Source organism: Echinops telfairi, unplaced genomic scaffold, assembly GCF_000313985.2.
Source record: "Echinops telfairi isolate 266 unplaced genomic scaffold, ASM31398v2 ScPeMD7_7420;HRSCAF=8458, whole genome shotgun sequence".
Lineage (NCBI taxonomy): Eukaryota > Metazoa > Chordata > Mammalia > Afrosoricida > Tenrecidae > Echinops > Echinops telfairi.
The window spans coordinates 26,196,535-26,212,930 of record NW_022111320.1 but is presented as its reverse complement, the minus strand read 5'-3'; the positions used below and the strand labels follow the sequence as shown (position 1 = coordinate 26,212,930).

The window sequence follows — 16,396 nt, the reverse complement described above, 5'->3', positions numbered from 1 at the left end:
GACCAATTCTGAAGGAGCCTTGGCAGCGCTGCAGGCTAAGCATAGGGTTGCAACCACAGGGTCGGTCAGCAGTTCACTCAGTAATGGCTCCACGGTGGGGAAAGAGTCCATCTGCTTCCATAACAGATCTACAGCCCGGGAAACCTCCAGAAACAGTTCCATTCTGTCCGCATAGGGTGTCTCCCAAGTCCCAACCAACTTAATGGCAATGGGTGGGTCCAGTTCTCGCTCCTTCAAAACTCCAATTCCCCTCTGAAACTACTTCTAGCGGTGCCCATCATGCCACATGGTCTGGCCAGGACGGTTTCACCCCTTTCTGCCCTCTTCTCCAGTCACTTCTGGTTCTCTCGGTTCAAACAAGACCACTTACAGGCAGTCGATGCCAGCGTGTCTCAACGCCATGGGTAGCCAAGTAGAACTGTGCTCCATAGTTGTTGATGACTCGGCCCAGACGTAGACCACCTGGAAGACCTTTCTTCCGAAGGGCCTCCGAGGAGATAAGCCTCCCTTTCTGTTACCCTGCGAACCATCTGCACCACTCAGGGACTTCTCATGACTGGCAGAGATCAATCAAGACACACAAAATGTGTCACAAAACAGGGTAGGACAGTGTGGTTCCTGGCCCAGCCATATCAACATCACCCGTGAGCTTGTTCGCGACATATAGTCTTGGGCCCCCCACTACCGACCTGCTGAATCAGAAATCCCAGGGGAAGGACCCCAGGGGAAGTTTTCGCCAGCCAAAAAATTAGAAGCAGAATGTCAGCCTAGTCCGTACACCACACAGAAGGGAAGGAGGGAGGGCGGTAGGAGCAGGGGGAGGGGCAGAAGCAGGTGTCCAGGTGACAACACAGATCACCTGTGGGGCAATCCCGGAACCTTATAACTGATCTGGCCCCCTGTGTCACCTCTGGGCAAGTGTTATCCACCAAGGCACATCCCCATCAGCAAGGCTCACAACTAGGAAACCTGATGAACCCACACTCAGATGGGGAGGTCTGCTCTAGTCACTGCCTTACCTTGACTCATCACAAAACAAAAACCTTTTCCCCCCCACCTTCTACTTGAAATCTGTTCCTACTTCTTACATGAAGCAAAAACTCTATTCAACAAGAGAGTCCCCAGGAGAATGTCTCACTAGCCAACGGGGGAATTACTTAAGTACTTCCTCCTTAGCCTTCTCTTTGGGCCCATTTTCAGCTTGACCTATATTAATGGCACGGGGCGCCAGCTACGCAGCGCACAGGGCTCCTGGCAAGTCCGAGCATTAGCAGCAATTATCCTCATGAGCATAGAGATGGAACTCAGTACACCATGGTCCCCACGTACACCCCGCCCCACCCATGCACAAGCGTGCCATTTCTACAGCAGCCAAGGGAATCACAAATCAGCGTCAAAGAAAAGATGTAAGCAATGTGCCCACAACTGCAATTCATTCCTGTGTCCCGTGTGGTCGGGTGTAATAGAGTAGTGGCTCTCAATGCCGTGACCCTTTCATACATTTCCTCATCTTGTGACCCCCCCACAACCATAACATTATTTTTGTAGCCACTTCACAACTGTAATTCTGTTACTGTTATGAACTGGGCGACCTCTGTCAAAGGGTCGTTCCACCCGTGAAAGGGTCGTTCGACCCCCACAAAGGGGTTGCGACCCACAGGTTGAGAACCTCTGTAATAGAAGAAGGCTTTACCCTTTCTCCTCACTGCTCCCATCCCCTTCTCACCTGGGAACCTGTCACCTCCCCACTGCCCCAGCCGTGGCTTCCCAAGTGCAGTGTCTTGTTCAAACAGTAAGCTAAGGACATTGTTCAGAAACGGGTCCAGGGAAACAAACTGAATGCGTATTTTTTTATTTGTTGTATTTTTTTTTCTTTTCAGTAAAGGCAACAGAACCACCCACGGTGCCACATTATGCCAGATATGGGGACACATTGATTGTTCTCATGACAGATTCCTAGCGGACACCTTAAATCTAACCTCCTGCCTCAGATGGGAGAGGAAAAAAATGTTTCCACTGCTTCCTAAAATAGTTTAAATGCAATTTCACAGGCCTGAATCACATGGGCCTAAGGAAGGTCATCAGTAATTCACCCCTCTTCTAAGGTCAGTTAAAAATTCGATCATATTTGGAAGAGAGAAGGAGCGGACGGGAAAACACATCATTGGAAACCACATCAGAGCAGTGTGCTCTCAGGGTGGCCTCCGAGCCAAGACAGCTTGGGTCGCAGGCAGGTAATAGCTGCCCATACGGCATTAAGAAGGCCAGTACCTGCTGGCCACATCCCCTGAGAGGGAAGAAATTGAATTTGGTTTCCTACAGGGTGACGGCTCTGTCAAGCACTGCTGGTTGGTGCCTGCTGCTAGGGCTCAAAGTCCTGGCTCCCATTCACAATAGGAAAGGGAACCAGATTTCTGGCACAGGCTCCATTAAGCCTCACAAAACTGCTAGAAGAAAAAACCCTGAAACATTCTCAAAGGTCCTCCCTTCCAAAGACAAGCCAACCCAGCTCCTGCCTTTAAAAGAAAGCACCTCATTAGTGTGCAACTTGACAGAAGTATGAATTTAATTCTACTCAGAGAGCCCGCCTGCCACATGAGCAAGTCGAGAGGGCGAAAGAATGACAAAGGGGGAATCAAACCTAGAACGCCATCTTCATTTGCCCGAGACCGGCTTCCTGGCGGCTAGTCATCTTGTCCACGCAAACTCAAGGCGACCCCAACATGGCTTAGGGCAACGGTGCTCCACAGTTTCCACGGGCGGAATTTTTCAGAAGCAGATGGTCAGCTTTATCGGGAGGTGCCCTTGGGCGGACTCAAACTCCAGCCTTTTGATTAACAATTGAGCACATTAGCCATTTGCCCAACTGGGAACTCTTCCTTTGTGGTCCCAGACGCTGACCCCTGCCCTGCCCAATTCCACAGCTGGGAGCTACGGCAGGCAGGAGATCCCGTTCTGGGAAGGGCTAAGGATAAGTCATCTGTCCCTCAGGCAAACTCCACTATATTTAAGAAACACAAATCTCACACACACACACTCACTCACTCACTCACATGCAAAACAATTGTCCTAAACTACTCTGTGCTTTCCAAATCTTGCATCTCTCAAGAGTTATTTTGTGGGCATTTGCAGCCCTTTAACTCCCCCCATCTGCCCGCCAGTTTCATTAAGGTTCAACTTCAGGATCAAACTGAAGTTTTAAAAACAAACCCCACATTTTACTGTGAGGGGAGGCCCGGGGTCCAGGCGCACACTCCCAGCCGCCAGCCCAACCCAGGAAGCAGCTGGTTCATGGCAGGCAGACATCCCAGTTCCATGCCAAAAGTGAGCTACAGAACAAAATGGAACTGGGGGGGGGGGGAATCCTTGGAAGAGAAACTTTGCTAGACAGGCCGGTACTGACAAAGGGCTAAATGATTTCATCCAATTGCCAAAGTGGAAATTAAAATGACAAAAACCGTAAAAGGCCTGGGAACAGGAGCTCTTCACTGTTCCCTGCCAGCTGAGCCGACGCCTTCTCGGATGCCCATGTTATCATTCGCGTTTACGACAGCGTCAGAGACGGCTTATATTCAAGACCTTCAGTATCACCATCTCCATACCCAATGCTCAAACCACAGAACGCCCTGCCCTGGGTATTCCTTGCTGACACAATGCACCGTTCCTCAAGTGAGAGGGGGGGATGAGGGCCAAGCTCTTGGGTGACCTACAGCCTAAGGGACATGTTTCTCTCCTACGGGGCCCTACCTCACTTCCCCAGGTGTTCTGTCTTATTAGCACCTGCAGTCCAGGACCACCCACATGGCCTCTGCTCAGGCCTCCACACCCTGCCCAGTCCTGACAAGGACAGCTCCGACGTTGTCCTTTAGCCCGTCCTACGCTTAAGTTGGAGGATTTGGTACCCGACGCCACCTAAACCCCCAGTTCCATGCCCCCACCAGCACACCAAACTGGCCCCAGCATTTGGTATTCCCTCCACCCTGTTTCCGCGCTCCCAGGCCTAATAGGACACCAGCTTCAAGTGCTGAACAAATCGATTGTGGAGGTAGGTCTCCAATTCCCCTCAGCCTACAGACACTGAAAACGGCCATTTCTGAGATCTAGCTTGTTTCCCTGAAAATAAGACAGTGTCTTATATTAATTTTTGCTCCCAAAGATGCACTAGGTCTTATTTTCAGGGGGTGTCTTATTTTTCCATGAAGAATACAGTACACATTTATTGTTTTATGAAGCGACTTCGCACTTCCTGTCTGCTCCGGCTGAGCTGTGGCCAACAGTGAACTGCACGGCAGCGCCCGCCACTATGGTCCAGAGTCACGGTAGCTTCAGGAGGCCTTATTTTCAGGGAAGTCTTATTTGGGGGAGTGCCTTATATTTCAGCGAGACGCAAAACTAAGTAGGTCTTATTTTCAGGGGATGTCTTACTTTTGGGGAAACAGGGTAGCAGTAGCATGTTCCTCAAACCTCCAATCTACTGTGTAGAGAAAGCGAGGAAAAACCAAACACAGTAAGCGTAGTTCTATACATGAAGGCGGAAAGAACTTTCCCCGAGTTTGACTTAAGTCTTCAAAATTATTAGAATCCATCATTTAAGTAAATTCCTCCCATCCCTCAGAGATCAATCAACTATTAAAAGCTCTCCTTGGAGCCACTAGAGTCTGGAACAGCAACTACACATCGTCCCCAGTGGGATCTGCAATCTCTTGATCCCTCTCGTCACCTCCAATGAGTTCATAGCAAGCACTCAGTCTCTAACTCAGGCCAGTTAGAGAGAAGGGCACATGTTCGAGACTTTCACTCCTAAGTCCTCCTGAAGAGACAATGCTAGACCCTACAGGCAAAACCTTACAACAGATGTCAAGGCAGAACACCCGGACACAATCTCGGCCTCGTCAATCTTTGAAGCCTGGAATACTGTCAATCACTGGAGAACTGCAGTGGCCTTCTTGCACACTGCCCTCCCCTTCAACCAGTGACCAGAAATTCCCACCATCACTGCCATTAAGCCCCAAACATACAATAAAGCAGGGGTTCTCAACCTTCCTAAGGCCGCAACCCTTTGTGGTGACCCCCAAACGAAAATAATATTATTTTCGTTGCTACTTCATAACTGTAATTTTGCTACTGTTATGAGTCAGGTGACCCCTGTGAAAGGGTTGTTCGACACACAACCCCAAAGTGGTCACGACCCACAGGTGGAGAACAGCTGCAATAAAGATTCCAACACACTGCTAGAGATGCTAGGTTATCAAAAAGCCTTCAAGTACAGAAGAATTCCATTAGAACAGGATCCATTATTACTCAGGAACGCAATGCCAACGTGTTGGATTATAAATCTATAAAGAAAAACTTAATATGGCCCAGTCCATAGGATAAGTATATATGCTTATTTGGGAATCTTTAAAAAACTCCAATCTGAACCATTAATGAGTGTAACAACGGTAGCATTTGGCTGACGTTCTGTGTATTGCATGCCGTGCACACATTAATTCACACCTCACCGCAGTCCGAGATGTGATTATAAAGACAAGCTTGAAATGCAGAATATAAATTCCAGTGCAGAAAACAGATGCCAAAACTCATCAGATGAGGACAAAGAAGAAAAATAATGTAATCATAAGCTTTATTTTAAAACCTGTCCATTAAAACTCCCAGAAGAATATGATTTTTTCAAAATATACATCAAACATCTTCCATAATGTCAGCTAAAAAAAGAACAAATGCGCTCCCCACACAAACACTTGTAGGTCCACACTGTAACTACACCTCATAGCAAAGCAACTATTTGACACGTGAAAGACTTACAGTAAAATCCACAACAGTAAGTGTTGAGGATAAAATAAGTGTGACTATTTTTAAGCTGAGTGTGGCAGCAAGACAGGAAGCAAAACCATAAATAAAAGCACCAACACATCTCTAAATAAAACGCTAAGTATCGTAGATACTCGTTTATAAGCCAAGTTTTTTCAGCATTTTTATGCGGTTTTTGTAGTAAACTTAGGTGCCTCAGCTGATATTCGGGTCAGCTTATACTCAAGTATATAGATACATAGCACACAAAAAAACCCATAAAGAAGCTTAAAAGTCAAGTAATGATAGTTTTATAAAACAGGGATTTTGAAAGTAGCTCTACCTCACCCCCTAGCCCATGCGCACAGCCTGGGTGTGTTCAGAACTCTGGTTCTGAACCAGTTGGGAGAGCTAATTAAAAAAATAATGTGGGTTGCTTTAAGAGCTGTAAGAGCCCCCAAGAAAACGATTTTTTAATTAAAAGGAAAAAGTCAGAGTAAACTTTTAAAAAATGCAGATTGCTAAATCCCAACGGATACTTGGAGAGTCAGAATCTCTGTGATAAGGCCACGCAAATCGGGAATGTGAATTTCAAAAAGTTGCCTACGTGATGCAGAAGCCACGGAAAACCTGAAAATCTCTAAAGCCCCACCCACCAGAAGTCCAGAGCAGACTTTACACCACACCCGGCTCCTCGGGTCATTTCCTGGGTCACTTTCCCCTGCTCATGCCTCAGTCAACAGACACCCGAGGGCTCAGTCTCCAAATTAAAGGATGATGCTGACCCACAAGGGGCTCAACTCTTACTGGCTTTGCCCGCCACAGAACGCATCAGTTGTCCTAACTCCCCGAGAGCCTCCTCTGTCTAGGTCTGAGAGAATCACGACAGCCCAGACAGTGCCTTTCCTGGTTGTCACTTTGAAGTGGTTGGAAAATATTTACCGAAATGTGACAAAATCAGTTGGCAGGGCGTTTCCTGAACAATCGGGTCAGCTGCTCCAGTTCTGCTGGTGCTCACGTGAGCCAAGGAGCCCGGCCAGGAGGAAAGGGGCACCTGCTGAGGGAGAGGCGCCCTGGGGAACGGCCTGGTCAGGCGCCAGCGTGAGCCAAGGCGCACCCGGAACACGAGACCGAAGCACTGCCCTTAGATTCGATGGACTAGCAGATTCCATCCGCTTTCAAAGACACCGCACGCAAGAACTGAGGCATCTCCAGGATGCAGGCTTTCGGGATATCGCGTCCTCGTCTTCTGAACGCAGGGTTCCACTCTTTAAAGTTTAAACGTTAAATCTCCCAAGGTGGGTCTTCAGGTCACGACTCACATTTCCATTCTAGCTATCAAGGCCAGGAATTTGCCCACAGATCGGTTCTTGGGTGGGGCCGACAGTCAATTCTCTGCATTGTCCTGTAAGCTTGAAATGCACCTCAACTCACACACTTTAGCCGGCCCTCCTTCTTGTCCAAACACTATGCCCCCGTCCTGCTGCAGGTAGCAGAGTTCTACTGCGATCCAAAAGGTTTAGGCTTTTTTTTTTTTTTTAATTAAACCATCAGGCCTTTCTTCCTAGATTTAGCCTGGAATCCCTGCTGGGGGGGTGGGGGCGGCCCCCACCAGCCTCCAGTACCAGAGCAGAAGGCAACTACTGGGCGTGAGCATGGAGGAAAGATGTGATTTGGGAGTCAGAATGTCAACTGTGGCCCAACTCGGTGGTCCTCAACCTTCAATTATGGCATCGGAATCACCTGCAGTTTTGTTCAGAGTCGCACAGCATCATGGTTACGAGTTAGACTGCTGACCCCAAGGTCAACAGGGCGAAACCACCAGCCAGCTGCTCTGCTGGAGAAATACAGGGCTTTCTACTCCCATAATGAGGGCCAGCCCTCCCATAGTACAGGGTCGCTCAGAGTCGGCATCACCACTGGGCATCAAGTTTGATTTGGTTGGTTTTGTTCAAACAAAGCTTGATAGGTTCCTCCCCCAGAGTGTGACCTGGTTGATCTTTCTACATTTGCATTTCTAACAGGTTCCCAGGTGAGGCGGATCTGCCGTCCACCAGCCACACCTGAGAACACTAGGCTCCCAGGTCTCCGATGTTGGTCAGGATGCTCACCCTCAGTGAGCCTTGGTTTCCACGTTTGCAAGGTGAAAAGCTGGCTAATTCTCTGGCAGGCTGTTCCACCATCTATGTGCCGATAGATCATTCAACAAGCCCTTCCAAAAGCGCACATGCTCATGTTACATTATCATCAGCAGATTGGTTAATTTGCTACAATGCTGACAGACCGACCTAAAAAGAGGTCCATTTGTTCTTTTGGGAGCTGCTATAGCTGTATTCTTTACCAGGGACTCCCATTCAGTTCCCAATGTAGTCAGTTTTAAATGGGTCCTGGGACATGGATACAGCATTATGAATCGTATTCATTCAAGTTAGGGCTAAGAGAATCCACCCAAGCACAACTTTTTTTTTTAAGTTCTAGTCCCAAAATTGATTTGGGGGGGGGAAAAAAGTAGAGTGCCTGCTATGTGAGAGGCACTATGCTAAGGTTATGGATGTGAACATGAATGTCTACCCTGAGGCACCAGGGGAAAACGACAGGAACTTTACTTTGTAAAGAAATCTGCTCTCGAAACCCTGCGGGGCCCTGGTAAGTGGGTTGAGATGGCCTGTGAAAGAGGAGGCTTTCTGCTCCAGTAAGGAGTTAGTGTCTCAGCAACCCACAGCGGGAGTTCAACTCAAAAATATTTAGCAAAGAAAAAATTACATGCTAAATTGAAAATATCAACTTAATGCGAAAGCAGGCAGCAAAAGAGGATTCGAATAATTAAACAACCTGAAGCGTATTGCTTCACACTGATAAAAAGAAATAAATTTAACTTTTTAGGATGGTGGAGATATTCTGTCTTGTGCATGGTGGTAGGTCTACAAACCATACGCATTGTCAAAGCTTATCAAACTATCGTCTTAAAAAGGATGAATTTATTTACCTCCATAAACCTGAATTTTTTTAAAATGTACTTTTCTCAAGTCAAACGGCCTTGTTTCCCGAGAAATATGGGCACTACAGAGTCCCTCTAAACACTTGTATTTTGCTGTGCACTGGGGAAAGTGGAGTGACTCCAGTTTTACTTACAGAGACAGTGATAATAAACGCTAACCTGCCGCCTTTATTGTCAGGGCCACTTCTTTTTTAAAGGCAAAATTCTTTGTATTTTTAAATTAATCCTTTTATTGGGAACTCTTACAGATATTATAACAACCCAGCGGTTCTCAACCTTCCTCCTGCCGCAACCCTTTCATACAGTTCCTCATGTGGTCGTGACCCCCAACCATAAAATTATTTTCATTGTTATGAATCGGGCGACCCCGGGTTGCAAAACCCAGGTTGAGAACTGCTGCCCTGGGGTCACTGTGAGCCTGAATCAACTCAATGGCAGGTTTTGTTTTATTGAAAACCTTACGGCACAGTTCTACTCTGACACTCACGAAAGTCACATGTCAGAATCAATCCAAGGGCAATGGGTAGGGGCTGGGGGCTGGAGGACTGGCAAACAAGGCCCCAGCTCTCCTGTGAGGGTGGAGAATGGGGCTCGAACAAAACCAGGTACAAATATACGCACTCAAGCTGCGCTAGAGAAGAGTAACTGAGTAGTTGTCTGACCAGGAACCTCAAGGACTGCTTCCTGAGGGCACAGGGCCTGAACTCTGAAGGATCAGGAGAAATGGAGGAATTTTCCAGGCAGAGCAAACAGGAAGTGCAAAGATGTTATGGATGAAAGTGGGTAGAATAAAAAAATTTTTCATCTGATTGTAGCTGAGATGAGGAAATGTGTGTTATAGGACAGACATAAAAGAGAGAACGGGTGGGGCCTACTAGGCTTGGAGGAGCGTTAACTTAGGCTAGGGCAGAGCCACACTTTGAAAAGCTCCTGCTTGGGAAATGGCTTGGAGAGGACCCCCAGTGGAAGTAACAAGGGCAAAGCCAAAGCTATGGTGAACTTGATGCAGAATTTCTGGTAATCTTGCCCGGGACTGGTTCCCGTGTCTCCTCCCGGAAGAATGGAGGCATTGCAGCTCAGCCAGGGTGGGACAAGCCAGGAAAACCTGCAGCTGTCCACTCCAGGCTGCCCTCAATGGGCTGGGCAGGAGGGCCCCAGGATCCTGGGGTGTAGCGGCCCAGCCAATATGAACTCACTCTGGGCACTGAGGGAAATGCAGGCCTGGAAGTTTAACGGGCAGGAAGGGCCAGGGAAATGTTTTCCTTGCTCAACTTTTAGCTAAGTGCTGGAGGGCAGTAAAGCCTTGGCTTTCTCAGAGCTCAAGACCTTGATGCAACAACAAGAAGGAAGAGGTGGCTTCAAAGGGTTTGGGGAAAATGCTATGCTCTCCAAATCCCATTTCCCCAACAAGTTCGGAAGCCCCTGCACACTGGAGGAGCTGGTTTCCAAGACTCCCCCGCAGCCCTACACACGCCCACCTCCCCCCCTCCTCCAGCAGGTGATGCCCTGGGGTACAAAATACCAGGCCATGCAGAGCTCGGTGTTCACGAAGAGCTGCGCTCCTTCCAACTGGAAGAGAAGGCCTTGGACAGTCAGTCTGAGGCCGTGATGTGCTGGTGCTGCCAGTGGCCTGTGCCTTCCGGAAGGCAAGCCCTTCTTCCTAAACTGTATGCTGCAGGACTTGTACTGGGGGGACTTGGAAGAACCATTAACAGGATTTCATGGCAGGGAGGTTCCAACCCAGAACCACTGGGATTCAGATCCAGAGCAACGCTCTCACCATGGGGAAGCCAGACGGGAAGGCAGCTGCAGTTAGTCTCACGGAGACTACCCAGGGGCGCTTTGACAGCCGGTCCGCTGTGAAAGACTGCTACCTACCATCTTTGCTCGAAGCACCATGACTAGTTCTGTTCGGATCTATAGTTTGTCCCAGAGCCTTCAGGAAGATGATCTTCAACAGTGGCAGCGCTTCACAGACCATGGTCGTCAATGGATGAAGTTTCTCAGGACACTTTGCAGACACTTAAGCTTTTGGTTTAAAACTGGTGTTTTCCTTACAACTACAGACTATGGTGGGGATGGCGTTTTGGGACAGCATCTCCAGGTGAAGGAAACATCCACACATCTGCAGGTGACGGACATTTGGAATAATCGAAATCACACCCACTCACGCTTTTCCATTGTCAACTGTTTTCTCCTGCCACATACCTGGGACTCCAGGTGGCCACCAGTCTGGGCTTCGACAGGAAGCAGAGCTATTGCCAGTGTGTAGTAACCCAGCTTAGCATGAGGAACTCCATTTTGTTTTAAACTGCCTCCAAGCCCCTGCTAGCGGCCTCTTCTTTCCCTCCCCGCTCCGACCTTGTCTCTCGAGATGTCTCTGCACTCTGCCCACCCAATTAGCAAGAAACGTAAACGATCCTGTTAAGACCTTGAGTCATTACCTGCAGCTGTGCTGTTCCCCTTTGACATCCTTCACACCTGAAACTAAACCCACTCCCTGCAAAGGTGACTCACCTTGCCGCCAAACTGCAGACAGGCCTATCAAGTGGACAGCATAGCCCACGAGGAACGTGCTCCTTAGAACAAATGACCATGCAAAACCCAAAGGGTCAGCCCTTGTCCCCAACACGAAACTCCGGAGGCAGAAAGGGCTGAGACAGCAGAGAGAGACACTGGGACTCCACGGAGGAAGAAGGATGTGTGGTGGCCCACGGAGGGGACTGCCACCAAGTCACAAAACAAAATGTGAATACACTGCTAAATGGAAAACTGGTTTGCCTGTCCATTGTCACCCAAGCCACAGTAAGATAAAAATCAGGTGAATTATTCAAGAATCCTAGAGTTGAGAATGCAAATGAAGATGAAAATAAAATTACAAATGCAAATAGAGATGAGCACTGGGTGAGAGAGACCAACAGCAAACGTGAGATGGAAGGGTACATAGTACGCCCGTAGACCCATTCACAGGACCAAACACGACACACACAGTGTGCTGCACACGGACCGCACATTCCTCCCCTCAGAACCAGAACAGAGCCGACGCTCCCAGAACATGCGCACCTAGAAAGTAGAGCGCAACAAACAGAAGTCAGTGTTCCCTCAGACACCTTCATGGTGGAAAGTCTGACAATTCATTCCCCTGGGCAGGCTCGTCTTGGCTGGCCCAGCTCTCAGCCAGCAGCCTGAAGCTAAGCCCTGGCAACGACATGGCAACTCTCAAGCAGACCTGTTCTAAAGACAACCCGTGCACGGTGGGCGTGGGGGTGTGGGTGGGGTTGGGGGGACACAGGCTGGGCAGGCAGGGACAGGCCCCCTAGCACTCCTGGCAGAGTTTCCAAAGCTGCTTCCGGTGACCCTAAGTATGTTACCTTTCTCAGCCCCCTCCTCTCACACTGCTCTGCAGCCACTTCCCCGTTCCCTGGAGGCCGGCTCCTCCTTTCGCCAGCTTCCGCCTCTCTCCCTCCCACCTCTCCCTGCCACCCGATGCAGGGTTCTCACCCATAGGACTGCCAGTCTTCCAATCTCTTATCCCCAGGGCTGCTGTCTCCACCTGACCTGGGACAAGGATCGAGGGGAAGAGTTTACCCTTTCTCTGAGAGTAGAGTGTCTGCTCACAAAGTTCCCATGAGGCACTGCGCCTCCTGGGCTTTCATTGGCCCACCCCCAGGCCACTGAAGCTCAGTTAGCGTCAGCTCCCAGGTGATCCCCTTAGCTGGATAGCCTTTACCCCTTGGCCTCAGGTGTGGTCCCACTCAAAGAACCAGGCGCAAAAGGCCAAACCGTCTCCACATGGAGGGGATCCACACCCGGATCCACACCCACACCACGGAATGTAATTCAACCATAAAGAGAAACGAGGCCCTGGAACCTACACCACCATGGATGGATTGAGAAACTGTAGACTGGGTGACATAGGTCAGATTCAGGACAAATCGTGCATGAGCCTGGTTCTAGGAAATACCTACACTAGACCAAACTTTCTATTAGTGGTTACCAGAAGCAGATCCGAGAGGATAATGGGGACGTGTTACTTTAGGGGTACTGAGGTCCTGTGACGTGCGATAAAAAAGTTGGAAATGAATAGTGCTAATGATTCCACAACGTGGTGAACATAATCTCATTGACTGGGTCACATAAAAATGGCCGAAACAGCCACTGTTTTGCTACATAGAATTTACCACCCTAATTTCTTTAATGAAAAGGGAGGCAGTTGAGTGCTAACGGAGTGTCAGTTAAAACAATAATGAACACGTCTTATTTGTGACCAGACACAGATCTCTGGATGGTTCCCATTTTGAGGGCTTCTCAAGACCCTAATTTTATTGTCAAGCAAATCAGTTCTTATTGAGACAGCACACCCGAGAGGGAAATAACTACTCTTGAAAGCAATTATTGTGCAACTCCACCAGCTGCTTTCCAATACTCGCGTTCCAATTTTATTGGGAGTTGTGGAAAGACTAAGGAACCCTGGTGGCGCATGGGCTCAAAGTTTAGCTGCCAACCACAAAGTTGATGGTTTGAACCCACACAGTGGCTCTGCAGGAGAGAGACCTGAAGGTTTGCTTCCTTAAGAGGCAGTTCTACTCTGTCCTAAAGGGTCGCTATGAGTGGGCATCAAATGGACAGCCCTTTCAACAACAGAGGAGAAATTATTGACTTGAATTCAAGATCTTCCACGGATTAACTGGTATTTGGAAATCAAGTGTGACAGAAAGAGCTTAGTGGCCCACCAAAATATCTATTTTCTCTTCTCTCTCAAAAAACAAAACAAAATTTCTTTTTTTAAGCTGGGAACAGCACACTCTCAGAACATATTCTCCAACCTGTATTCCATCTAGATATACCGTCTGTGGCCTTCTAAATTCCAGTTAGAAGAGGTGACGCACGACACTTCTGTTGCCCTCCACCTGCTCTCTCAAAGTTGGATGTGCTGGCTGGAAATCTCCACGTCCGCTTGCACGAGGAAAGTACGGCCACCCTCCAGTGACGGGAGACCAGAAAGCTGGACAAAGGGGATGTGCTATCTGGGCTCCAACCCTGAGACATTTCCACAACTTTCCAGGGGATGGAAAACACAAGCCGCCCCTTTGAATCACCTGGAGATGGTATACTGCCCAATCCCCGGTGTGCACTCTGACCAACTGAACCGCTGAGGTGAGCCTTTAAAGCTCTCCAGGTGGTTGTCCTGGCAGCCAGGTTGGGGACCCGGTGGTTGAAACCCTCTTGACACAGATTGTTCTGGAGAAGGATGGTGCTTGGTCAGTAAAAAAGGCGATGACCCTCACAGGATGAACTCACCCCGGCGGCTGCAACAAGGAGCTGAAACATAAGAAATGGTTGTAATGATGGTGCAGGGCAGGGCTGTATTTTGTTCAGTTATACTTTTGACTGTTGACAGTCACTGTATCCGATCCAACTTGATGGCACCCAACATTAGTCACAACGGAACACGATTCCGAATGAACGAACATACCGTGCCATTTCATTCATCTCCCGGTACCCCATCCCTTCAGAAGTATGCCCCGCCCACCCCACTGCCATGGCATCAATTCGGACTCATGGCACTACCGAGTGATCCAGAGGAGAACTACTCCACAAGGATGTCTGAGCTGTAATCTTCATGCGAGCAGATCCCCAGGCCTCTCTTCCAGGGGGCACATTTTAAGCAGTAGTGGAACATGAACCTCTCCGCTCCCTGCAGCTCTATGGAAATCTTTAAAACAGGATGACAACACTCAATACTTGCAAAAGTTTTAGCAACCCTATCACACACTAGATGCTGAACATGCACTGGTAAATAGGCCATGCTTCCAGACCCCCCAGAAATTTGCAAGTTTTCTGAAAAGCTCATGGATGATCAAAAGCACAGAGCTGTATTACTAACTAGCCATTGTTTGGGGGAATGACAACGCAGGGCCCATGAGAAGTAGAGTGAGATGAAATCATATCACTCTATTAAATGAGCGTTAACAACAAACACATTTCTAAATCCTTGTTTTAGTGAAGAATTTAGGAATTAATTGCTGAGGCTAACTTAAGCGGTCTGCTCTTACACACACCCCACTAAAAATGATGCTTAAGATAGTCTACATTTTTCATTTCCAATAACGAGAAATTCAAACTCCATGATGGAAGCGTGAATGAAGCGCTCAGCACAGAATACAGCTTTACAAACACGGACTGCCTTTTGATGCTCACGCGATTGACTGCCAGCTCGCTACACACACTGTAGAGGGAGAGGGCTGAGGTTTTGTGTCACTTTTCAGGTTGTTGGGCTGCTAACCTCAAGGTATGCAGATCAAATTTACCAACTGCTCCTCCAGAGAAAGACGAGACGTTCTACTCCTATAAACAGTTACAGTCTGAGAAATCCATAAGGGCAGTTCTACCCTGACCTCTATGGTCGCTATGAGTCGGACTGACTCGATGGCAGCGAGTCTGGAGGTATACATGGAAGCACAGCGCTCCCACATCCCAGAGGATCTAATGAAAAGAGAACTACTTTTATTTTCTGCAAGGGCTGACCCTACTGCTTTACAAGATAGGGATTTGGGATCACTGATTTCGCTCAGGACAAGGTGGAGAACCTATCCTCTTTCTAGCCCTTCAGAATCCAATCTGAGAATGTCAGAGAAGACAACAGGAGCTGAGGGTTGAGTGATCCTTGCAGCACAGACGTGGTTGGGGTCTCAAGTGCAAGGACAGTTTGAGGTTGAAAAGTGTGCAGGAGCACCGATGAGGGAGGGAGTCCCGAAAAGTCTGCACCAGCAGGGGCAGAGTGGCGGAACCACCTGCTGGAAGGACTTGTTTAGCTCTCAGGGCTCAGGTGAGTCTCCAGCAGTTGGAACATGTAGGATGGGCCGGCCAGGTCAGGACTGTCCCGTCCTCCTCTCCTCCCCAACTCTCCACCACGCAACCTCCAGGCAGTTCACAATCACTGAGGTCAAAGTCCCTGGGGTCAACATCCTCTGGAAATCCTGGCTGGGAGAAGAGGCGGGAGCGAAGGAACCCAGGCTGCACTTCAACCCACAGACTCCCCTCCCCGCTTCAAGCTATCTCACTGCCAAGCACACGTGAGCAATCACACCTCCCACAAGGAAGGCAGCACACCTGCTGAACATCACACGGTCACAAAAGGTGTGTGCTGTGGAAGAAAGGAACTACAGCAGAACCCCAGACCTCAACACCGACACTAATCCGTTCTAGAAGGAGTATCAGGATGCCATGCAGTCAAATTCTGAATCAATTTTTCCCTTAAGAAATAACTGAAAATGGATTACTCCGTTCTCACCTACCACGTTTTTACCTTAATCTTGGCTTTTTATATAAAACATTACACAGAAATTTCAAAGTTAATAAGTTCAAAATTAAGTTATATAATTTAAGTAAGAAACACAACATTTAAAAAGCTTTTAACAGTTACAGTATGGCCCATACCTTGGGATTGATGAGGATCTGGATCTGTGGACACGGATGTGAGAGGAGGGATGGAGAGAGAGTCATTGTTTGGAAGGGGAATCCCCTTCCATCAAATCAATTGGTAGCTGCTTTTCGGTTTTTTTTTCCCCCCCTTCTTTGCCTTTTTTCACTAGGACCTGGCTGACT

General features: G+C 48.5%; 1 protein-coding gene across 1 annotated transcript in view; it reads right to left on the bottom strand.

Moving 5' to 3' along the window:
• The window catches only part of OSBPL10 (oxysterol binding protein like 10), a 375,692-nt gene that overhangs the window by 224,231 nt on the left and 135,065 nt on the right, over positions 1-16,396 (bottom strand). The window contains exon 2 of the mRNA XM_045297679.1: positions 12,290-12,357. Coding sequence (XP_045153614.1) covers positions 12,290-12,357 — 68 coding nt within the window. The remainder of the gene's footprint in view (positions 1-12,289; positions 12,358-16,396) is intronic.